This window comes from Bos javanicus, chromosome 2, assembly GCF_032452875.1.
Source record: "Bos javanicus breed banteng chromosome 2, ARS-OSU_banteng_1.0, whole genome shotgun sequence".
Lineage (NCBI taxonomy): Eukaryota > Metazoa > Chordata > Mammalia > Artiodactyla > Bovidae > Bos > Bos javanicus.
The window spans coordinates 91,629,124-91,654,636 of NC_083869.1; the positions used below are offsets into that span (position 1 = coordinate 91,629,124).

Consider the following 25,513-nt stretch of genomic DNA (forward strand, 5'->3'; position numbering starts at 1 on the left):
ATTTAACTTATATGCAGAGTACATCATGAAAAATGCTGGTCTGGAAGAAGCACAAGCTGGAATCAAGATTGCCAGGAGAAATCTCAATACCCTCAGATATGCAGATGACACCACCCTTATGGCAGAAAGTGAAGAGGAACTAAAAAGCCTCTTGATGAAAGTGAAAGAGGAGAGTGAAAAAGTTGGCTTAAAACTCAACATTCAGAAAACGAAGGTCATGGCATCCGGTCCCATCACTCCATGGAAAATAGATGGGGAAACAGTGTCAGACTTTATTTTTTGGGCTCCAAAATCACTGCAGATGGTGTCTGCAGCCATGAAATTAAAAGACGCTTACTCCTTGGAGAAAAAGTTGTGACAACCTAGATAGCATATTGAAAAGCAGAGACATTACTTAAGGTCCGTCTACTCAAGGCTATGGTTTTTCTAGTGGTCATGTATGGATGTGAGAATTGGACTGCGAAGAAAGCTGAGCACCGAAGAATTGATGATTTTGAACTGTGGTGTTGGAGAAGACTGTTGAGAGTCCCTTGGACTGCAAGGAGATCCAACCAGTCCATTCTGAAGGAGATCAGCCCTGGGATTTCTTTGGAAGGAATGATGCTAAAGCTGAAACTCCTACTTTGGCCACCTCATGCGAAGAGTCGACTCATTGGAAAAGACTGATGCTAGGAGGGATTGGGGGCAGGAGGAGAAGGGGACGACAGAGGATGAGATGACTGGATGGCATCACTGACTCGATGGACATGAGTCTGAGTGAACTCTGGGAGTTGGTGATGGACAGGGAGGCCCGGCATGCTGCGATTCATGGGGTCGCTCAGAGTTGGACACGACTGAGCGACTGAACTGAACTGGGGGTTTATTTTATAGAGTCACAATCAGGGCCAGCTACATAATTTGTATGCTTAGTGCAAAATGAAAATGTGGGGTCTAAGCTGGTGATGAAGTCAATCTGTCCTCACATGAGTTTGCTTTTGTAATCCATGGTTGATGAGAGGGTGACCCCCAAGGGATTAGAAGTCCCCATGCTGGGACAGTGTTGTTTACCTGAAATGGGATAGGCAAAGAAGCCCCATCTGGTGAAAATGCTGTGGTGTGGCCAGCCCAAGGCAGACATGACTTTTTGCCCTGCCTCAAGATTGCAGAGCGAACTGCTTGCTGGATCCCAGCCCTCCCCACACCTGTTCCCAGGCCCTCCAGTGGAGGGTGACATGGCAGAAAGTGGGCCTCCCTCATCAGCTCTCCTACTAATGCAGTCTTACTGCTGCTCTGGGTAGGAAACAGCCATGGTAATTAATGGGTGGGGGTGGGGAGAGGGAGGCCAGGCAGGGTCCAGGGCACCAGGAAGCTGGTAACAGAACATGTCTAGGGAGGCAAGGAAATAAACTCTAAGTCCCTAGTATATAGTCCAGGGTTCCATTGGACTTCATTTACAAAAGACAAATTCACAAGTAAAATGTGAGAATTTCACTGCAGTGCCCTCTCAGTGTTATACCCCAACATGGGGTCCTTCTGAGCAGTGGGCTTCTGAGGACTGCACTGGTTGCAGCCCATGAAACCAGCCCTGGGCACATCTCACCTTATACATCAATGAACTGTGACTCAGTGGTTTTTGAGCACTGTGTTTTCTGGTTTATGCCAGTCGTTCTTGCAAATACCCATAAATGTCTTTTTTATGATTTATCATCAAGCGATTTAAGCCTCTCTAGGATGTCTTAAAATTATTTACAAAATAAGCAACAAATAGATGCCAAACTTAAAAGCAATTTCATAATACACATTTTTATTAAAGTTGCAAAAGTGATCCAGTATACTAATAGTGGATTAAATCTTAAATCTTAAGCCCCATTTAAACTTCTGTTTTCTTATATTTTAATCATAATTGCCAAACATTGTTTTCTGCTGGAAGATAAAGTGGGATTTCCCCCCTGAAATCATCAACATAAAACCCTATGAAATATTTCAATGATATGAGTCATTCACTTATTTATATGGTTGGACATCTAGATAATAGGAATCTGTGAGAAATATATTGTTAATTTCTGTGGAGGAGGAAGTAAGAAATCCTACCAATGTATTTTAAGTGTAGTTAAATTCAGCATTCTTTTCCATTTAAAAATACCAAAATTATTCTCTTCTAGTCCTTTCTTTGCAAGAGGCTACATAAAATTACTTTGACAAAGAGAATCATGAGTCACTTTTTTGCTGTTAACCTCTTTTACATTCCATTTCATGAACATAGCAATCAGTGGTGAACAATATTCTTATTCTTACCAACCTTGTACTATACATGTGAGTCTTGTTGACATGTACCATGGTGTTTAGTTAGCTATTTTGTCAAAGTATAACCTATTTGTTTGCAATATTACTGAAACTGATAAGAAATACTGTTATTAAAAAAAAGCAGCTTTGGAAATTATACATGCTTCAGTGAATATTCAATATACAGGTTCTAATGGTATTAATGCATAATCAGAAAAACTGGTACCTTTCAAACTCTTAGCAATTCATGTTATTAAGGGAAGTATAGTTATCAGTAATAAAAACCTAGTTAGTACCTTTTGAGACTTGACACTCTATAAACCTTTAACATAATTTAAGACAAAGTGTGAACAAAAGTAGCTAATTTTAGAAATCCAGTTTTTGTGAACTGATTGGTGATCTGTTCTGCTGTGGGAAACAATGATCTATTTTATGCTTTAGCTCTGAAATGTACACGTTTCTTGTGTGTGGGGGAGGGAATATGTAAAGCCAATTTCAGTGGAAACTAAAGCTTTGAGGAATTTGTATTCTTTTCAAAAACATACCTTTGAAGATCAATTACCTACTCCATTGGTTATATCTATACACAGAGATATATTATCATGGAAGAATTTCAGGGATTATATTGTGCATTCGCATGATTTAATGGGAAAAAACATCTTATTTTTCCCAGGGAAGGGAGCTATTTTGTGGTCTATCACAGGAAACTATTAGGATTCTAAATATTTAAATATAATCCTTTCAGGTTTTATCTTGGGATATATGTTATTTCTTCTTTCTAAGCATAATATCTTCTTGAAAAATGCTTTTATTGGGTGTTAGGTAGTATGAGGGGATTATTGTTGATTTTGTTAGATTTGCTAACAATATTGTGGTTACTTGGCAAAATACCCTTATTTTTTTGGAAATTTGTAATGAAGCATTTAGGAGTTAAATGTCATGATTACTATAATTTTCTTTAAAATTCTTTAGCATAAGAATAATATTTTATGAGGTAAAATAGAAGCTATTTGTTACATCTAGTCAATGGATATTTGTGTCGTAATTACACCATTTTCCATACTGTATATTTGTAATTTCCAAAGTAGACAAAAAATGACTTTCAGTACAAATGAAAATATATATTTGAGACTTGGGGACTACTGACTTCCTGAAAATGGGAAGGGATTTTTTTATTCTTACAGACTAATTTTGGAGAATGTGTATTCTTTCCAATCATTTTTAACTTATTTCTTAAAATGTGCATTCATACAGTTACAAAGCATGGGAAACTCTATTACACAGTAAGGCTTTAAGAAAAATAGTTTGGTACACTTTAAACCATTAAATAAATATGCCTAAAATTGAGACCAAGATTTAAATAACTAAAACTGAGACCAAAATTTCATATGATAAAGTGTGCCTTTAAAATATAAGGCTTAGATCACAGTCATTTATTTTTTGATTACATATAGAAAATTTGTTTCAAAGATTTAATATGTTCAAATTATATGCACTTGGTATTAAAATTTCCAGTAGTCTTAAATTTGACTAAAACTAAATATATATATAAATGTGTATGAACATATTAATCACTGATAATTACTTTTGTTATTTGGGGTAAGACTGGGAACTAAGTTAACCATGTCATTGCTTTAGTAAAAAACTCTGCTTTGCATTTCTCCTGATTATTACTGTGTAATATATCAAACAGGGAACTTAATTACTTAAAAAGGAATTCTTTTAAATTTCTTTGAAATATATAGTCATTGAATTGTATATGCACATATATATCAAGTATTGCCTGATAAAGTTATATAGCAGCCAGAAAACTAGTTTTGAGAGTCTCAAGGTAAAGAAAGAAAACAGTCCAAAGTATCTTCATGAAGAGTGCTTCCCTGGTGGCTCAGCAGTAAAAAAATCCACCTGCCAGTGCAGAAGACACAGGAGATGCAGGTTCGATCCCTGGGTTGGGACGATCCCCTGGGGAAGGAAATGGCAACCCAATCCAGTATTTTTGCCTGGGTAGTCCCATGGACAGAGGAGCCTAGCGGGTTACAGTCCATGGGGTCACAAAAGAGTCAGACATGACTTAAGTCACTCAACAACAATAAATCTTCATGAAGAAGGATGGCATTCTTATTTAATAGTTTCCAAACATTTAAGGTAAAACCAGGAAGCTCCGTTGTGTGTAAATGAAACAGATGGTATTATTCTTTAGGTGCCATAAATGTTATTTGTTCTCTAATCTTTAAAATGTATGAGAAAATACAATAATATTAAGTACTAATTAATACTCAGTGCTATGGATTTTAAAGCTGGTAGGTTGATGTCATTTAAAAGTTTCTGTTTGTTATTTAGTTGCTAAGTCATGCCGGACTCTTTGTGATCCCATAGACTAGCCATCCAGGCTTCTCTGTCCATGGGATTTCCCAGGCAAGAACCCTGGAGTGGGTTCCGGTTTCCTTCTCCAGGGGATCTTCCCGACGCAGGGATCGAATCTGTGTCTCCTATGTCTACTGCATCGGCAGGCAGATTCTTTATTGAGCCACCTAGGAAGAGAAACTGATAATCTGGAGAAAAAAAGATATACTGATGAAAGCATTGTTTATGATGAATTAGATCAGTGCTGTGCAGGAAGAATCTGAGGGGAACGTCGGAAGTGAATGGACCTGTCTTCTAGATGTAAGAGAAGCAATTGTAAACTTCTCAGGTAAGCAAATTTGTTTATTTAGAACCCATACTTTAAGGCAATATATTATTGTGCTTTACCTTAATTTTCTCATTTAGGAGTGATATACATCCAGAGAATTCCATAGTATCTTTATTTCAGCAGAAGAATTTGACACTTTTTCACCAGTTATGGGATCATGATGAAATATTTGATAAATGTGAGTCCTTTAAGGTACAATCACAACTGGCCCAATTTAAGGTATATTGATTGTGGCTCTGACCAACTAAGTGAGTCTTATAGAGCCAAGCCATTGGGCCCTCTTCTTGGCCTTGATTTATTCAGCATTCTTATTAAAGGCAATAATGCAGCCCAAAGTCTTGCTTATTAAATCTGTAGATAATGTGAATCAAGATTATTTCAATAGATGGTACTGAGGACTTAAATTTGGTGAAAAGGCACAATTAATTGGAAATAAATATCAAGACCTGCAGTTTGATTTTTAAAAAATCAACTGCACTCAGCATGACTGGGCTAATATATTAAAAAATCTACAAAATTTTAAATGCTTACTTTGAATCAAATTGGTGATAAAATTACTTAAAAATGTTGTCTTGGGCTGTGTTAATAAGAGTGTTCTTTCTGATTTGGGGAGATAATAGCCTTACTGTTCTCTTAGAAAAATAATCCATGCTCATTTTAGAAAAACTAAGAGGAGCAGGAACAAACACCCTACAATCCCACCAATTATATATGCACACGTGATGCATGTAGTTTTTATAGATTTGTGTAGTTGTCTTTTTTACTGAAATGACCTTGGTGGCAACAGAAGTGTGTATCTATGTTCTTTGATCCTTAGATTTTGCTGAATATTAAAAGGCCTTCTCTCCGTAGAGAGTCCCAGTTAGGCCTTCATAGCCAGAAGGGCAGTTTCATTGGCATCACCTGGGAACTTGTTAGAACCATAAATGGGGGCAGGCCAACTGATTCAGACACTCTAGGGGTGCAGCCTAGCACTTCTGTGTTTCAAGGAGCCCTGCAGGTGATTGGAATCCAAGGAGTTTGAGAACGGACCTGAGTTTAACCCTTTGATTTTTCAGTTAAGGAAGCTAAAATCTGAAGAAGCTGTCACAAATTAATTTGAGAAAGTACATACTAGAATCTTTCAGTGATTCCTAGGATGATGAGTCAGCCCTCTGGGGAGAACTGTTTATTGGGCTAATTACTAAGCAGTACTTGAAAGAATGCCAGGTGGAAACAAGTAATGGGGGGAGGGTGTTTAGCATTTAACTTAGCCTGGTGGACCTCTTACAGCTCAATAGTAGACTTTGATTCATTGAAATTAAGTCTAAAAGAAGAGTTTGCTTGATCTAATAATGTTAATCCCTGAAGCAAGTTTATGTGCCATCTAAGTAACTACTCCATTCCATCACTAAGGCTAAGGAATATCTCTAGAGTGTGACCCTAGAGCTCTCATTTTAAAAAGCGCCTCACACTTAAGTTTGAGAACCACTAATACAGAAGACATCTTTAAGTGGTTAAGAATAAAACCAGTCAGACTGGAACATTTTCAGTATCCTTTAACTTGGGTTTCACAGAAAAAACTCAAAACAATTTGCTAATGTGTACATCAAAAAGCCAATAAAACAATGGGAAAGCATTAAAGTGATTTGAGACAGCAGTTTCCTCATTATCAGGGGAGGAAAAAAAAGGGGGTGGGAATCACTAGGCAGGCCAAGAGATCACAAATGCAAGACTTGAAATAATAGATCTTGCTCTAAACTGCAAAGGCAGTCAGCCTTGACTTTCCATGGTACAAATAAAGGTCATGGACTTTAGAATATATCAGCAGTTGTCAGAAATTTCAGTTTTTAAAAATTACACGTGTGGAGTAGTCAGATTTAGGGGGAAAAAATACAATACAGAATAGTAACTGCAAGACCAAAATGATCTAGCTTGAATTTTTGTGGCATTTAATGTTATCCAAGGTGCTTTCACATAAACTTTTATTTTATCCATGTAATAGCCCTGTGAGGAAGTAAAGTACTAGAAAAATCGTTTTTGAAACTTTAAATCCTTAACAGGTGAGGAAAAAAGTTGATAGACTCAGAGAAATGATAAAAAAAAAAAGGTTGTCACTGAAGAAGAGTAGCACAGAGCAAGTGGGAAAAGCTGAAGGCCAGAGGATGGGCAAAGGAGAAAAAAGAACCCCTAACCTGGCAGGGGAAACAGTGTTAATCGGCAAACAGGTGCCAAGAAGCTGGAGGGCAGGAAATTTGGGATTAGGAAACTGAAATTTATTTATCCAAAGAGGATGAATACGGTCAAAGATGAAGAGAAAAAAGTGGGGCGCACGCACTTGAAGCTACATGGGAGTTCAGTGGGGCTAATATTATCCCTCAGGCCCACTACCATAGGGTTGGGCCCCAGGTTGAGGATAACGCCGAGGAGAGTCCCTGAAGAAGCAGGCGGGAAGACCGCAGAGCCGGGTGGGCGTTCACGCAGGACTAAAAAAGGCCGCGGGGTGCTCTGCCCCAGCCACGCATCCTGCGGGGGTCGAAGGGTTAACTGTGCGCTCGACTCCCGTGCGCATCCCGGCCCCCACTCCCGCGGTCGCTAGGAGACGCCGGATGTGGGGGAGGGGCGGGCGGTGCGACCAAGGGTGGGAACCTTTTTCGGGCTCCCGGGGGTGGAGGGAGAGGAGCGCGCGTGCGCGCGCCGGGCCGGCCGTCGCCGCGGTGACCGTCCTCGGAGTCCATCGGCTCGCGCCCCGCCCCCGTTCCCGCTGCCCCCTCCCCTGTCGCGCGCGCGCGGGGGGTGTTTCTCGCTCCTCCCGGGTTGCCGCCGCCGTCGCCTCGGCTCCTCCTCTCCTAGTCTTGGGTTTCCCTGGCGCTACTGCCGCCGCTGCCTCTGCGGTCTGTATGAGGAGGAGGATGTGAAGATGGCGGAGCTGCAGATGCTGCTGGAGGAGGAAATCCCGGGGGGCCGCCGGGCCCTCTTCGACAGTTACACGAATCTGGAACGGGTGGCCGATTACTGCGAGAACAACTACATCCAGGTGCGACGCATCTCCCGGCCTGGGCGTGTTGGGCCTCTGGCTGCTGAGCAGCGCGTGGGGGACCCCCGGCCCGGGGGCCGCGCGCCTCGGGGCGTAGGGTACACGGGGCCGAGGCCGCAGCAGGGACACAGTGCAGCTGAGTCCCCGTGCAGGAGTAGAAGCAGGGTGGGAGCGGGAGAATGGGTGAGAATTCTCCGGTTGGAGGAAATTGTAGCTTTCAAGCATTTTTCAAAAGCCATGAATCAGTTCTCGGTGCGGGGGGTGTGTGTGTGTCCCCGCCTCCTCTTCTTCCCTCGGCCGCCTCCGCAATCGGTGCCCGTCAATTTTCGCGATGGCGGAGGAGGCGGAGAGTGGCATTTTCTATTTGACAGAATCCTACTCCCCCATATGGCAAGGGTTTGGGGTTTAATGGGTCGCTCTCACCCCCCCCAATCTCTGGAGGATTTTTGAGGCGCTGTATTGCTGCAAAGTAAAATGCCTGAGCTTTCTATTCATTTGAATGCATCAAAAGATCAGCGTGGTTTTTTTTGGCTTGTTTTTGGGTTCTAACTGAGGCTACAGTATAAGCAGCTGTCCCCCTTGTTGGAAGTTAATGCCAGTTTTCTTCTCTATGGAGAATGAGAAGCTGCATGATAATGGTCTATTCCCTCCCGCTACCCACCTCCAAGCCCGTTAGAAATAGCTAATTTGCCTGCAGGGAAAATTTTTGTGATTATCTTTGAGAGAGAAATGGGAAATAATTCTCACTGTTTGAATTTTCATGTATGGTTGGTTTGGCATCGGGACTCAGTGGTAGCACTGTATGTATATGAAGGCGGGGGATATTGGGTGAGATGAAATTGAGCTGCTTCTGGAAGAAGCAAGATTATGTGGATTAAAAACAATTCTTTTAAAAAAATTATTTAAAGGATAGCTTAAGATGCACAGTTTGCAAAGTCGGCATCTTTTGTTTTCTTTATAGCTTATTCTGAATCATAGGTTCTACCTCCATCTTTTCCCTTCCTATTTAAATTCTCTTGGGATATAGGTGGAAATGGAAGCAATATGTTAAATTGTTCCTTCACTGTGGCCTTTTTTCCTTCTCCCACCTCCATCTCTCCAGGCATCTTTCCTAACATCAGCTATATTGGGAAGCATTCTCAAGTCTTGGTGTGAACCAAAGAAAAAAATGGGTGTTAAAATTTATATAGGTTCATGAATTTTGTAAGGATCACATGGTTAATCAAGGATAGTATTGTAAGATATTACTTGATTAGACATATCCTGAGCCCTGTATTTTCTTGTATGGAATATTTGTACTGGAGAATGAATCAGACATAATCCAAGGCTTTTCCCTCCAAAGAGGCAGTTGAAAGTATGGCCAGTAGGAAAAGATAGAGTGTGTCTTGGGTCAAAGGTACATACAGACAGTACACTTGTCCATATTCATGGGGTGCTTTGCTGATACTGAGTGTGGTAGGAGAGAGTAAAAGGTTGAGATGCTCAGTTTTCACTAAATATATTTGAAAGTCTAAAATGGCCTGGCACTGTTAAGAGTTGATACGTACCTAGTGTCTACAGAATTTTGTAGTATAGTTAGTGGGATGGCTGATCTGTAGCAGATGAATACCATTTTGAGTGTCAATTTATATTCTTAATGGGCTGCAGGTGGGAAGAAGGACTGGTGGAAACTACGCTATCCTCACTCTGGAAATTCAGTCTCTAGGAGAGGCAAATAAAAGGATTGAAGTAATCATTACAATCCCTTGTGCAACATATGGGAAAGAGTTACAGGTCTCAGAAGAGAAACAGAGTGGAACAGTGATTGGGTTGCAATTATCACTACTAATTTTTTTTTTTAAGTTCTCTTTGTTTGGAAGATAATTTTTATTGTAATTTGAAGATATAGTTCCTTTTAGGTTGCAGTAGTTACATAAAAGGTAAAAGTACCTGAATTGATAAAGCTGAGAGAGTAAAGGGATCAACAATTGTCATCACTACATTTCTTCTGGTTCAAAAGAGAAGAATGTTGCTGCCATCATTTGTCTTAGCAGTGGGACTCAGAATTTAATGCGATGGTGTTTTAAAATTCAGAATGTAAGTGCTGATTAATAGAAATGGATTTGGATTTTAAAATGCCTTGTTTCTTCCATTTAGAACCTAAAACAGACGGTATTAGGATGCAGTGGTTATATTATTGGCGTTCTCGCGACAGAAAACTCCTACGTGATTTGTTTGTAGTAAAGTTGATAAATAGAACATGGTGATAGTGGATTTGTGCTGACTCAGCTGCACATTTGGCTGGCTCTTCTTGTAACCATCGAACTGACCAGCAGGGGTTCTGATGCAGCCTCTGTGACCCTGCAATGGATGCAAGTCAAGTAGTGATCCGATGGTCAGTTTAGGCTTATTATAGCAGCATGTCCTAACCACTAGCTCAAGTTACCTCACCTGACACTCATTTTATTTTGTGCAAGGACAGTTTTTGCCTGTAAAGCAGGAAAAAGACATTTATCTGTAGGTAACATGATAAGGTTCTTTGCTCAGTGTCCTTAAATGCCTAGTTTTATGCATGGGAATATAAAAATAAGATAAGAATATTCTAAATGTGGATTACATTTAGTGTAAAAATTGAGGAAAGGAAGAAAAATGGTATTGTCCTTCTGAAAAGGCATACTGTTTAAGTTGTTCCTATCATATGAAAATGTCCTTTAGAAATGTTATCTTTTGGCATTAAGAGTGATCAAATAGTGCCTGTATTAACACACACAAAATCTACCGAAGGGTTTAAGTGGTAGTTTTCAAGGTTACCAGCCTAGTTTACATTATAAATTTAAAAATCATCTTTAGTATAAAAAAAATTAGATGATTTTGTTTTATTTCAACCTCTAGTAAAAAGTGATTGTCAAAATATTTTTCTAAAACGTGATAAAGAAAAGTTCTTAACTACAATTTCCTCTTTTCCTGATTGACTATTTCTTTCCTGTAAAAAAGGACTTTAGTTACTGTTTAATTTTTTGGAGATATATAACACTTGTGTTTTTTTTCTTCATTTATAAACATTGATTCCTAATCTAGTAAGTGTTCAGAAACTTTTAAAATGTTTTGATTAACTTGGATCTACATGTTTATAAATGAAGAACATTATAATAATATGGATTGCTTTAATGTTTTTATAGATGAAATAAGATTACATTTTTACTCTGCTAAGGTAAGTCTGGAAAACCAACTTGTTCATTTTTATATTTTTCCTTTTGCTAGATAAAAAAAGTTACTGCTTTTTGTGAGCCATAATTCACATAGATACATAGTAAATCCCATTGTCCTTTTTGGATTAAGCAAAGTCATCCAATAAAATAGCTTTGCTCAGAAGAATAGAAACTGAGAATTTACTTTATGTTTTATCTGAAATATTTCTTTGTTTTGAATAACAGGAAAGATGTCATTCGTTTTCCTCTGTCAACAAGGATACTCAGAATTCATTAAAAATTGCAGGGAAGGTTTATAAGGGGATAATAGAATCATAGCTTACTAGTCAGTTTCATTAAAAAGTAGTTACTGAAATGATACAAATATTTAAAATTCTTAATAAAAACCATGCTCATTGTTGAAAACTTATTCAGTTCAGTTTCTCAGTTGTGTCCAGCTCTTTGCGACCCCATGGACTGCAGCACGCCAGGCCTCCCTGTCCACCACCAACTCCTGGAGTTCACTCAGACTCATGTTCATTGAATTGGATGCCATCCAACCATCTCATCTGTCGTCCCTTTCTCCTCCCTCCTTCAATGTTTCCCATCACCAGGGTCTTTTCCAATGAGTTCTTCGCATCAGGTTGCCAAAGTATTGGAGTTTCAGCTTTAGCATCAGTCTTTCTAATGAATATTCAGGACTGATTTCCTTTAGGATGGACTGGTTGGATCTCCTTGCAGTCCAAGGGACTCTCAAGAGTCTTCTCCAACACTATAGTTCAAAAGCATCAATTCTTCGGCGCTCAACTTTCTTTATAGTCCAACTCTTACATCCATAGAAGACTACTGGAAAAACCATAGCTTTGACTAGATGGACTTTTGTTGGCAAAGTAATGTCTTTTAAGAAGGAAGAAACGTAAAATTGCCTAATCATTTTGAATATATAGCTGGGGTTTATAATTCTAAATCTTTTTATACACATGTGTATCATATTTTTAAAATATTAGGTTCGTGTTCTTTATTACCTTTATGCTGTTGCTGCTGCTAAGTCGCTTCTGTCGTGTCCGACCCTGTGCGACCCCATAGACAGCAGCCCACCAGGCTCCCCCATTCCTGGGATTCTCCAGGCAAGAACACTGGAGTGGGTTGCCATTTCCTTCTCCAATGCATGAAAGTGAAAAGTGAAAGTGAAGTCACTCAGTCGTGACTCTTTGAGACCCCATGGACTGCAGCCTATATCTTGATATATTTTTTAACTTTTTATTTTATATTGGGGTATAGCAGTGTTGTGATAGTTTCAGGTGAACAGTGAAGGGACTCAGTCATCCATGCATCCATTCTCCCCTAAACTCTCCTCCCATCCAGGTTGCCACATAACATCGAGCAGAGTTTCATGGGCTATACAGTAGGTCCTTGTTGGTTATCCTTTTTAAATATAGCAGCATGTACATGTCCATCCCAAACTCTAACTATGCTTTTCCCCCAATCTTCTGTCACCAACCAAAGTTTGTTTTCTTAAGTCTGAGTTTCTGTTTTTTGGGTTCGTTTGTATAGTTTCTTTTTAGATTCCACATACCAGGGATGTCATCCGATATTTCCCCTTCTCTGTCTGACTGACTTCACTCAGTATGACGACCTCTGGGTCCATCCATGTTGCTGCAAGTGGCGTTATTTCATTCTTTTTTAATGGCTGAGTAATACTGCATTGTATGTATTTACCACATCTTCTTTATCCATCCCTCCGTCAGTAGACATTTAGGTTGCTTCCATGTCTTGGCTACTGTAAACAGTGTTGCAGTAAATATTAGGGTGTGTTATACCTTGCTTTAAAAAGAAACTTTTAATGGTGCTAGTCATGACTTTGTCTTTTATGAATGATCATAGAGTATACAGAAAGGAGGTTTGTATTTATGTGTTTAACTTCTGTTTGTTCTCACAAATAGAGAAATCTTAAAAGTGCCTAGAATGAAAGAGGAGACAGTAGAAATTTGAGGACTGGTGTTTACATCCTTTCCTTGACTTTTGTTTTTCACCTCCACAGAGAGGGGTGACCCATGTAGGTGAACATCAGGCTGAATTAGGGAGATCGAATTTCCCTAGATTGAGGTGCGTAATGTATAGTGTGTGATAGATTTGCTTCATTCAGGGTCTTCTTTCGTCTTCCAAAGAATCTGTTGTTGAGTTGCTAAGTTGTGTCTGACACTTTTGCAACCCATGAGCTGTAGCCTACCACGCTCCTCTGCTCATGGGATTTCCCAGTCAAGAATGCTGGAATGGGTTGCCATTTCCTTCTTCAGGGGATCTTCCCAACCCAGGGATTACTCGTGTCTCTTGCATCAGCAGGTGGCGAGTTCTACCACTGAGCCATCTGAGAAGCCCTCTCCCACAGAATAGCTTATAACCAAATAGACTTACTTATGTGTAGAATATATACAGGAGATATTTTTGATGGTGAGATCCTTTGGATTGTTACTTATGTTTTAAAATGTAAAGAATTTTAATAACATGCAGTGGCGATGTGTATAAATGTAATATTTTGTGGATAAAGAGAAGTAGATTGAGAATTATATTTAGATTATTTGCAGACTTTTAATAGCTTATAAAGTGAAAGTCGCTCAGTCATGTCTGACTCTTTGCGACCCCATGGACTATTCAGTCCATGGAATTCTCCAGGCCAGAATACTGGAGTGGGTACCCGTTCCCTTCTGCAGGGGATTTTTCCAACCCAGGGATTTAACCCAGGTCTCCCGCATTGCAGGCGGATTCTTTACCAGCTGAGCCACTAGGGAAACCCCTTTAATAGCTTTTGATGGAATATTTATGAGAATTGTTAATAGACTCGCTTAATGAAGTAGCAAATGGAATGACACCTACTTTGAATTTTTCATTTATTTTGCGTTCCTTGTCCAGGTATAAAGCTTCCAGAGGATAGATTTATATCTTAAAAGTTTGTTTAATATCCTTTCATTAGCCATAGGATATTGGAGACACTAATTAACAGTCACTGAATGTCAGAAATACATACTGCAATATACTAGAGATTGCACTGAATAATTTTATAGATTGGATGTAAATTACCTCTAAACTTGCAAGTTTTTCCCTATTAGGTACTCTAAGCAGCATTTATATTCTCCTGGCATTACTATGCTGTCATTACCTTGTAGGGAATAGAGTTTTACTTTTTATTCATATACAAATAACATACTTAAATGTAGAAATTTTGCACTACAAAGCAGCTTGATCTTGAATCATTTACAATACATATTTTTCAATTTGATTTTGGTTTATTGAAGTGTAATACACATTGAATACAATTCACCTGTTTTAGGTAAAAAGGCTGTCAATTTTGACAAACTTATATAACCACGATGATATAAATTTTTTTCTAGTTTTAGCCAGTGATGATGATAGTGATAAACATTTGCAAATGGTTTTTGGTGGGACGTATGTCTTTATCTCACTTGGGTGAATTTAAGGAATTGGCCCCATGATGGCCGCCTGATGGCCTAGCGCGTATCCACGTGGGTCACAATGGAAGGCTTGAAGTGCAGGTGATCTGACTCTTGGCAGAGCACCCATGTACTTGTGAAGCTTGGGCGGAGCTCCTGGTAGGCTTCTTTCTCTCATTCCGTGTCTCCCACATGATACAGTTTCTCCTCAACTCCTGGTTCTGATGAGATGAGCTTTCTGTTGCATCCTTTTAGGGCACAGCCGTGGCTATGAAACTTCATGCTGTACTATGGCATTGATTCCTCCCTCACCACAGGGTTAGGCATCCATGTTGTAATCATATGGCCCCTTGTGTTTTGGTGTGGCTCTGCACAAGGACCTCAACTTTTGCTACTTATTCTTTACTCTTAATGTAAGTACACAGCTTTCTGAATCTGATAAGAGCTTGTCAGGGCTGGAGCAGGTCAGGTCTTCCCTTGCCTTTGCTTGACAGCAAATATTTATAATACTGGTTTTATAGGGTTATGTGGCAAACAGATGTTTAACTTTAGTTAAAGTGCCGAACTCTTTTCCAAAATGATGGTACTATTTTGCATTCTTGCCAGCAAAGTATCAGTCGCTCTTCTTCCTTGTCAGTACTTGGTTTTGTCAGGTTTTAAAATTTTAGCTATTGTGATACGTGTTAGCGTTGTCACATTTGTTTCATTTTGCATTTTCTCAATGACTAATGATGTCAAGCATTTTTTCCTGTGGTTATTTACCATCTTTATATCATCTTTGGTGAGATGTGTGTCCAGATCTTTCATCTGTTTAAAAATTTTTTTAATTGTTTTGAGAATTTTTTAATGTATTCTATGTACACTTACTAGATATGTATTTTGCAAATAATTTCTCCTAGTATGTGTCTTGTCTTTGCATTTTAAGTGTCTTTAACAGAGCATAAGTTTTATATATTTGAAGCTGATGTATCAGCTTCTTTTTTGGTTAATACTTTTGCCTAATCTAAAATCACAAAGATTTCTCCTGTTTTTTTCTAGACATTTTGTAGTTTCTGATCTTACAGTTAAGTATATAATCTACTTAAAATTAATTTATCTACGGAAGTGAAGTATGTTGAGGTTTGGTTTTTGTAAATTGTTATCTAATTGCTTAGGAACCATTTGAGGAAAAGATTCTTTTCTCCATTCTATTCCCTTGGCATCTTGTTGAAATCAGTAGACCATATGTGTCCGGGTATATTTTAAACTCCATTTTGTTCCTTTAACACATACATATCAGTATATATACTTTGTCTGTATCATATTGTAGCTTTGTAGTAAGTCTTGAAATCAGGTGGTATGAATCTTATAGTTTGTTCTTTATCAGATTTGTTTTTGTTTTTCTAGGTTCTTTGGTTTCTCAGTATATGTTTTAGAAACAGCTTGTTAATTTCTGCAAACCTGCTGGGATTTTAATGGAATTGCACTGAATCTGTAGATATTTGGGGGCAATTTGTACTTTTGACAGTACTGAGTCCTCCGATCTGTGGACTTGGTATGTCTATTTAAGTATTCTTTGATTTAGCTAGTCATTTTAGTGATTAGAATACTGATTTTGCACATTATCTTCCATATCCCTAATTATTTAATGATATTTATACTGTAATAAATAGTTACGTTTTATAAAATCTTGGTTTGCAGTTGTTCATTACTAGTGTATAGAAATAGGACTGACTTGTATATTGCCCTTTTATTCTGTGACCTTGCTAAATTTACATGTTAAACATAGTAGCTTTTTTTTTTTTTTGAAGATTCTTTAGAATTTTTTAAATGTAGGTAATCATGTCACCAGCAAATGAAGCTAGTTTTATTTCTTCCTTTCCAGTCTTTGTTTTATTTATCTTTCTTGCCTTATGGCACTGGCTGGGACCTCCAATATGATCTTGAATAGGCGTGGTGAGAGCTCATATCCTTCACTTGTTCTCAGTCTTGGAGGGAAAGTGGCCAGTCTTTCACCGTTAACTATGTTACTAGCTGTAAGTTTTCGTGCATGTCCTTCATCAGGTGCAGGAAGTTCTCTTATTCTTAGTTTGCTCAGAATATCTTTTAAAATCAGGATTGATTTCATATTATGTTGTATGCTTTTTTCCTGCATCTTTTGAGATGCTCATTATATTTTCAGTCAATAAAGTAAATGACGTTGTTTGATTGTACAATGGGTTTTGTAAAAATCTGCACTTAAAGGAAGTTTGATTAGTGAGGTGATGTGCATTCTGAGTTATATAACTTTGTTTTGCAAGAAATGGGTTTAAACTAATGTCTAGGAATTTGCTATAATCATTAAGCTTGGTCAAAAAGGTATATATTGTGTATAATTGCTGCTATGCTATGTGCTTTATTTGTATATGCAAAAGGACTTTATAAAGGCTGAATGCATTGTTATTTTAAAAACCTTAAATTTCTTTTCATATTGAGAACATTAAAGTAGCTACAAAACCCTGAAAATATAATATAGGTTATTTTAAATTATAATTTTGCCAATTAAATAGTGGTGTACATAGTAAAGATAATTTTAGTGGCCGTGTGACTGAGAAATTAACCTCTCTCAGTTGTTAATCTGTAAGGTGTTAGAATTATAGCAGCTATTTCATAGGGTATTTGTAAAGATTCAGTGAGATAATACAGCTAAAACAGTACATGTCTAATAAAATTTAAGACTGTCGATTTTTAAGATGCTCTATATTATGTGCCACTAACTTAATGAACATTGCCACTTAAACACTTAAAATACTGCTACTTAACCCTCAGGATGCGTTTCAGTTTTGGTAATGTTAAAATATGAAAAACTATTCATACTACAATCAGTGAAACATGGTTTATCATTATTGATGTATATTGAAGACTTATATGATTTATTTTTGTCTTTTTTTTTTTTACACTTTTGGGAGCATGTCTTATAATGGTTATTTTTTTTTTTTTTTTAAGATTTTTGATAGGATGAGATGCAAGATTTCTTCCATGCTAATTTCATTTGTCTTATTGTGCTGCAACTGTATTATGGTTGAATTTTTCTAGTTAAGCAGAATTTCATAGCTTTTACAACTAAACTACATTATGTAAAGTTATATTTCACATTCACAGACGCATAAGTAGTTCATTTTAATTTTCTGGAAATTGTGACAAACTCTGACTGCTCATGGATGTCCTGGGTTAAAGTACTTTGTCTCCAAACTTAATTGCTTTAGAGTGATACTTCTTGACTTTTTACACCTCATGCCCTCTTCTGATAAATACGAAAATCAGCCAGGTACCTTCTCTTACCCAGTTTATGGTTATATGTTGACTTAGAACGTGACCACCATAACTTTCAGCATTTCTAGCAGTTTGCCAAGATGAAGAAATTTACGTGAGTTAGGCCTTCTAGAGTAAATATCTATCGAGGTAACAAATTCTGCAAAGTTCAGAGGTTCAGAGCTGAGTCTTCAGATTACATATGACAAAATACTATGATTTGGTTTAAGACCACTGTCACTCTTGGGCTTCCCTGATGGCTTAGACGGTAAAGAAACTGCCCAGGCCACCCAGGTCTCCCGCATTGCAGGGAGATTCTTTACCAGCTGAGCCACAAAGGAAGGCCGCAATGCAGGAGACTGGGATTAAATCCCTGGGTTGGGAAGATTCCCTGGAGAAGGAACTGGCAACACACTCCAGTATTCTTGCCTGGAGAACCCCGTGAACAGAGGAGCCTGGCGGGCTACAGTTCGTGGGGTCACAAAGAGTTGGACATGACTGAGCAACTAATACACACACACACACGTAGTTGCTCTTATTTTGAAGTAGATGGATGAAGAAATTTATTTTAAATGCTAAGGTGTTTAATTTGACACTATACCTTTTGAGTGTACAACCTTATATGGTTTTAAAAGGTATTATTTTCAAAGTCAGATGAAAATTTGTTATACAAAAATTCTGATACACGTAGTTTTTGATTTCTAAATACTTAAACTGTTGCATCTGCATTAATTTCCTATTGCTGCTATAACAAATTATCAAAAATTTAGTATCTTAAAGTACCATGAACTTATTATTTAATAGCTCTGGAGGTCAGAAGTCTGAAATGGGTCACAAGAGCTGTGTTTCATTCTGGAAGCTGTAGGGAGGAGTCCGTCTCCTTACCTTTTCCAGCTTTACGAGGCTGCCCATATTCTTTAGTCCGTGGCCCTCTTTCAGTTCCCTGGGTAGCAATGGCATCGCTCAGACCCTGCTTCCATTTTCACATCTCTTACTGTCCCCCTGCTTCCATCATCACTTCCCCTTCTCTTTCTCTTGCTTCTTTTGTCCTGTTGCCTTCTCTGATCCTGATCCTCTCTCCCTCTTATAAAGTCCTTGTGATTACATTGGATCCAGTCACATAACCTTCCGGAGAAGGCAGTGGCACCCCACTCCAGTACTCTTGCCTGGAGAATCCCATGGACGGAGGAGCCTGGTAGGCTGCAGTCCATGAGGTCGCTAAGAGTTGGACACGACTGAGTGACTTCACTTTCACTTTTCACTTTCATGCATTGGAGAAGGAAATGGCAACCTACTCCGGTGTTCTTGCCTGGAGAATCCCAGGGACAGCTGAGCCTGGTGGGCTTCTGTCTTTGGGGTCACACAGAGTCGGACACGACTGAAGCGACTTAGGAGCAGCAGCATAACCTTCCCATCTCAGAATCTTAACTTTTCATTTGCAAAGTCCCTTTTGCCACGTCAGGTAACATATTCACAGATTCCAGGGATTAGGATGTGATCATCTGTGAAAGGGCCGCTATTCAGCCTACCACAGTATCTGAACGTAGCTTCTCCTGTAGCCGTTCCTCTATCAGTAAGTGACAGCTCTGACTTCTTAATACTGAAACCAAAAACCTTAGTGTCACCATTGACTTCTCTTTTGCAATTACAAGTAGCTCTGTCTTCATCTTCCTGGATCTGACTACTCTTCACTCTCTCTCCTGATACCATCCTGGTCCCAGTTACCATTATCCCTTACTTAGATTATAGCAGTAGCCTTTCAGCTAGTCTTGGAATAGCAGCCAGAATGAGCTTTTAAAAATCTAAATCAAACGATATCACTGTTCTGTTAAAAACTTGGGAACTTCTCAGTGTAAGAACCAGAATCTTTAAAATTGCACTCAGGGTACAGATGATCTAGTTTCTGGTCTTGAATTGTCTGCCTTTCCTTTGCTCATTCTGCTCCCGCCACTTTGACCGGTGTCCCTTGTTTTCTTTTTCTTTTTTTTTAATATTTCTTTGGCTATGCTGAATCTTAGTTGCAGTACACGGGATCTTTGGTTGCTGCATGTGGGATCTAGTTCCCTAACCAGGGACCAGACTTGCACTGGGAGCACAAGAGTGTTAGCCCCTGGACCACCAGAGAAGTTCCTTGGCCTCTTTTTCTTGAACATACCAGGCCTACTTCTTCCTGAGGACCTTTTAGTCTGCATTTACTGTGACTGAATCTTTTACCTCCTTTAGGCTTTCTTGATTCCTTCCTGATCTGTGTAAAATTGTAACATATTCCCTGCCCTTTGTTCACACTCCTCTTTGCTTGTACTTTTCTTTCCATATTTATTTTTCTTCATATTACTTATAATTTAACAAACAGTATATTTATTTATATCTCCCTCTTTCCTGATAGCTCAGTTGGTAAAGACTCTGCCTGCAAGGCAGGAGACCCCAGTTCGATTCCTGGGTTGGGAAGATCTCTTGGAGAAGAGATAGGCTACCCACTCCAGTATTCTGGCCTAGAGAATTCCATGGACTGTATAGTCCATGGGGTCGCAAAGGGTTGGACACGACTGAATGACTTTCACTCTCTGGCATGTGAGTGATACAGTAAGGCGGGGAGTTTTGCCTCTTGCACTGCCAGCATATGGAGCAGTGCCATATAGGCATTCAATAAATATTAAGTATTAAGTGAATAAATCAGGTGTCTTCTGGTAAGCAGTATAAAATATATTTGAGAGAAGTGAAATAAATTACTCCTCTAAAGTTGAAGAGGTTGTAGATTTATGTACGTATAAGTGAAATTGGAGCATACTTCTCATTTGTCCGGCATATTTAATGTGGATACGACTGACAGAATTGACAGTGCTGTTTCAAACAGGCTTCCCTGGCAGCACAGGTGTTACAGAATCCACCTGCAATGCAGGGTTTGATCCCTGGGTCTGGAAGATTTCCTGGAGAAGGGAGTGGCAATCCACTCCAAGTATTCTTCCCTGGAGAATCCCACGGACAGAGAAGCCTGGCAGGCTACAGTCCATGGTGTCGCAAAGAATTGGACAGAACCGAGCAGCTAACCACACATGCACACATTTCAAACGCTGCTGGTGCTATAGAGTTAATTCAGCTAAATTCCTTTTACTTTGTTGTTGTTCAGTCGCTCAGTCATGTCTGTCCCTTTGCAACTCCATGGACTGTGTAGCACGTCAGGCTTCCCTGCCCTTTGCAATCACCCAGAGTTTGCCCAAACTCATGTCTGTTGAGTCAGTGAGGGCATCCAACCACCTCATCCTCTGTCGTCCCCTTCTCCTCCTGCCTTCAGTCTTTGCCAGCATCAGGATCTTTTCCAGTGAGTCAGTTCTTCGCATCAGGTGACCAATGTATTGGAGCTTCAACGTCAGTCCTTCCAATGATTATTAAGGGTTGACTTCCTTTAGGATTGACTGGTTTGATCGCCTTACTGTCCAAGGGGCTCTCAAATCTTCTCCAACACTGCAGTTTGAAAGCATCAATTCTTTGATGCTCAGCCTTCTTTATGGTCCAGCTCTCACATCCATACATGACTACTGAAAAAACCATAGCTTTGACTAGACCTTTGTTGGCAAAGTGGTGTCACTGCTTTTTAATACGCCTACTAGCTTTGTCATAGCTTTCCTTCCAAGGAGCAAGCGTCTTTTAATTTCATGGCTGCAGTCACCGTCCGCAGTGATTTTGGAGCCCAAGAAAATAAACTCTGTCACTGTTTCCATTGTTTCCCCATCTGTTAGCCATGAAATTTTGGGCCCGGATGCCATGATCTTCATTTTTTGAATGTTGAGTTTTAAGCCAGCTTTTTCATTGTCTTCTTTCACCTTCCTCAAAAGGCTCCTTAATTCCTTTTTATTTTCTGCCATGAGGGTGGTGTTATCTGCATGCTGCTGCTGCTAAGTTGCTTCAGTCGTGTCCAACTCTGCGACCCCATAGACGGCAGCCCACCAGGCTCCTCCGTCCCTGGGATTCTCCAGGCAAGAACACTGGAGAGGGTTGCCATTTCCTTCTCCAGTGCATGAAACTGAAAAGTGAAAATGAAGTTGCTCAGTCGTGTTCAGCTCTTAACGACCCCATGAACTGCAGCCTACCAGGCTCCTCCGCCCATGGGATTTTCCAGGCAACAGTACTGGAGTGAGTTGCCATTGTTATCTGCATATCTGAGGTTATTGATGTTTCTCCCTGCAACGTTGATTCCAGCTTGTGCTTCATCCAACCTGGCTTTTTGCATGATGTACTCTGTATGTAAGTTAAATAAGCAGGGTGTCAATATACAGCCTTGACATACTCCTTTCCCAGTTTTGAACCAGTTCATTGTTCCATGTCTCGTTCTAACTGTTGGTTCTTGACCTGCATACAGGTTTCTCAGGAGGCAGGTCAGGTGGTCTGGTATTGCCATCTCTTTTAAGAATTTTTTCCACAGTTCGCTGTGAGCCGCACAGTCAAAGACTTTAACATAGACAATGAAGCAAAAGTAAATGCTCTTCTGAAATTTCTTTGCTTTTTCTGTGATCCAACAGATGTTGGCAATTTGATCTCTGGTTTCTCTGCGTTTTCTCAATCCAGCTTGTACATCTGGAAGTTTACAGTTCATGTCCTGTTGGAGCCTGGCTTGGAGAACTTTGAGCATTACTTTGCTAGCGTGTGAAACAACTGCAGTTGTGCGGTTGTTTGAAGGTTCTTTGGCACTGCCCTCCTTTTGATTGGAATGAAAACTAACCTCTTCCAGTCCTGTGGCCACTGCTGAGTTTTCCAAATTTATTGTCACATTGAGTGCATCACTTGAACATCATCATCTGTTTGTTGTTTCCCTCTATTTCTTTGCATTGATCACTGAGGAAGGCTTTCTTATCTCTCCTTGCAGTTCCTTGGAACCCTGCATTCAGATGGATATACCTTTCCTTTCCTCCTTTGCCTTTAGCTTCTCTTCTTTTCTCAGATATTTGTAAGACTTCCTCAGACAACCATCTTGCCTTTTTATATTTCTTTTTCTTGGGTATGGTTTAGATCACCACCTCCTGTACAATGTTAGGAACCTTTGTCCATAGTTCTTCAGACACTCAGTCAGATCTAATCCCTTGAATCTGTCACTTCCATTGTATAATTGTAAGGGATTTGGTTTGGGTCACACCTGAATGGCCTAGTGGTTTTCCCTACTTTCTTCAGTTTAAGTCTTTCACTTAGTGCCGGGCTTAGTCTATAGAGGATGCTCATCAGATGTCTGAACTGATCTATGTCTCCTTGGGAACTAAGCAGCAGAGATATTCCTGTTTTCTGACTCTGCTAAAGTACACCTTGGCAAGGAGAGCATCATATTTAGTATTTTGTCTGTGTCCCTTGTGCTTTGTTGATTAAGATGTTTGCGCTTAAGACTCACACCACTTCAGATTTTCATTATGTATATTTTTTATTTGAAAAATATTTATTGAGCATTTATCCATGCTAGGAAATCAGTGATAAGTAAGTAATGGAGCTGAGTCTTAATTCTGTTACCTATTTTGTTTCCTATGAAGAGCCTCTGTTGTAAATTCTGAATGAGTGGAATTTGAACTAAAGATAACATGAGCCTATTTTTCTTTTGTTGTTCTTACTGACTGTGATTTGGCTGTATCCACTTATCTATTGAAGACTTTGAATAGAGGCAAGAAGATGCATTGTGAGGTGTTTCCAGAATCTACAAAACAAGATTGAATAAGGGAAGCCAGTAAGGAATACCAGCCTTTTTCAATATGTGGTACCACATGCATTCTGCCAGGAGATAGTGTTTGAATAATGATTCCTTATTTTCTCATTTAAAATCTTTTATTCTAAGTCTGCAAGAGCAGGCCATACTCACAAAAAGAATTTGAATCACTTAATAGATACCACTCTTATATTTTTGAGAGAAGATGGAATTAAAGTTTATTGACATTAAATTTATTTTGTTTTCTGGTTTTTTTTATCATCCATACATCTGTTTATACTGTATTAATATAATTATGAATTTTATTCATGTGTAAGTAATAAAATCTACATATAATTTAAATTTAATTTCAGCAGTTTAGTTTGTGGTATAAACATGTTAGGTACATGTACATCTAGCACTCAGTCCTCTAGTATTTCTTATTATTTGGTAAACACTCAGGGCCTTGTATAAATTTCTCCAAGTGAATATGTACTGTTTTTTCCTCAAGCTTTATTGAGATATAATTGACATGCAGCATTGTAAGTTTGTGTTCAACATGATCATTTATAACTGATTCACAGTGTGATGATTTGATAGTGTGATGATTTGTTACGCCTGTTCGTTGGGAACTGATTACCACAGTATGATTAGTAAACACCTCCATCACCTCATGTGATTACTTTTTTTTTTTAATGTTTTTTAAATTACATTTTTAAATGTTCTGTGGTGAGAACGTTTAAGATCTATTCTCTTAGTGACTTTCATGTGTATGCTATAGTATTTTAACTGTAGTCATGCTGTGCATTAGATCTCCAGAACTGATTCATCTAATAACTGGAAGTTTGTATTAAAATTTTTTTTATTGATGTACAGTTGATTGATGATGTTAATTTCTTCTGCACAGAAAAGTGACTCAATTATACATCTCTCCTCTTCCGGTTTGTCACAGGATGTGAATATGGTTTCTTGGGCTATGCACTGGCACTTTGTTGTTTATCCTGAAAGTTTATAACCTTTGATCAATATTTCCCCATTTCTCCCATCCCTACCCCCTGGCAGCTACCATTCTCTCTGCTTGCTTGGGTATTTTAGATTTCATGTATAAATGAGATCATACAGTATTTGTCTTTCTCTGATGTATTTCACTTAACACAATACCTTCCATGTCCATTCACATTATTGCAAATGGGAGGATTTCCTTCTCAGGCTGACTAACATTCCATCGTACAAATGGGCTTCCCTGGTGGCTTAGATGGTAAAGCGTCTGCCCGCAATGTGGGAGACCTGGATCCCCGGGAGAAGGAAATGGCAACCCACTCCAGTACTCTTGCCTGGAAAATCGCATGGACAAACAGAGGAGTCCACGGGGTCACAGAGAGTCAGACACAACTGAGCGACTTCACTTCACTCTTTCTCCAGTCATCTGTAGATGGACAGGTTGTTTCCGTATCTTGACTATTGTAAATAATGCTGCAGTGAATATGGAAAATAGTGATTTTATTTCCTTTGGATATACATCCAGAAGTGGAATTGCTAAATCATGTAGTATTTCTGTTTTTGATTTTTTGAGGAAACTTTATCCTGTTTTCCTTAGTGGCTGTGCCAGTTTACATTTCCACCGACGTGCGCACACAAGTTTTCTTTCTCTCCACCTCCTCACCAGTACCTGTTAACCTTTTGTCTGTTTGATGATAACCATCCTAACAGGTGTGAGGTAATACCTTATTGTGGTTTTGATTTGTATTTTCCTTATAATTAGTGATGTTGAGCACCTTTTCCTGTACCTGTGGTCTTCTTTAGAAAAATATCTATTTAGTTCCTTTACCCATTTTTTAATTATTTCGTTTTTTGCTCTTGAGTTGTATGAATTTCCTTATACATTTTGGATATTAACCCCTTATTAGGTACTTGATTTGCAGATATTTTCTCCTATTAGATAGGTTGGCTTTTGATTTTGTTGATTTCTTTTGCTGTTTAGAAGTTTTTTATTTTGAT

At 39.0% G+C, this 25,513-nt stretch overlaps 1 protein-coding gene across 16 annotated transcripts in view; it reads left to right on the top strand.

Moving 5' to 3' along the window:
- Positions 1 to 7,542: 7,542 nt before the first annotated feature.
- Positions 7,543 to 25,513, top strand: part of ABI2 (abl interactor 2) — a 101,518-nt gene continuing 83,547 nt past the window's right edge. For 2 of the 16 annotated variants that reach the window (XM_061381824.1, XM_061381837.1), the window contains exon 1: positions 7,608 to 7,970. In XM_061381824.1, coding sequence (XP_061237808.1) covers positions 7,854 to 7,970 — 117 coding nt within the window. In that variant the 5' untranslated portion in view covers positions 7,608 to 7,853. Of the gene's footprint in view, positions 7,971 to 25,513 lie in introns of all 16 variants that reach the window. The other 14 variants (XM_061381821.1, XM_061381838.1, XM_061381827.1 and 11 more) reach the window with 11 other exon arrangements.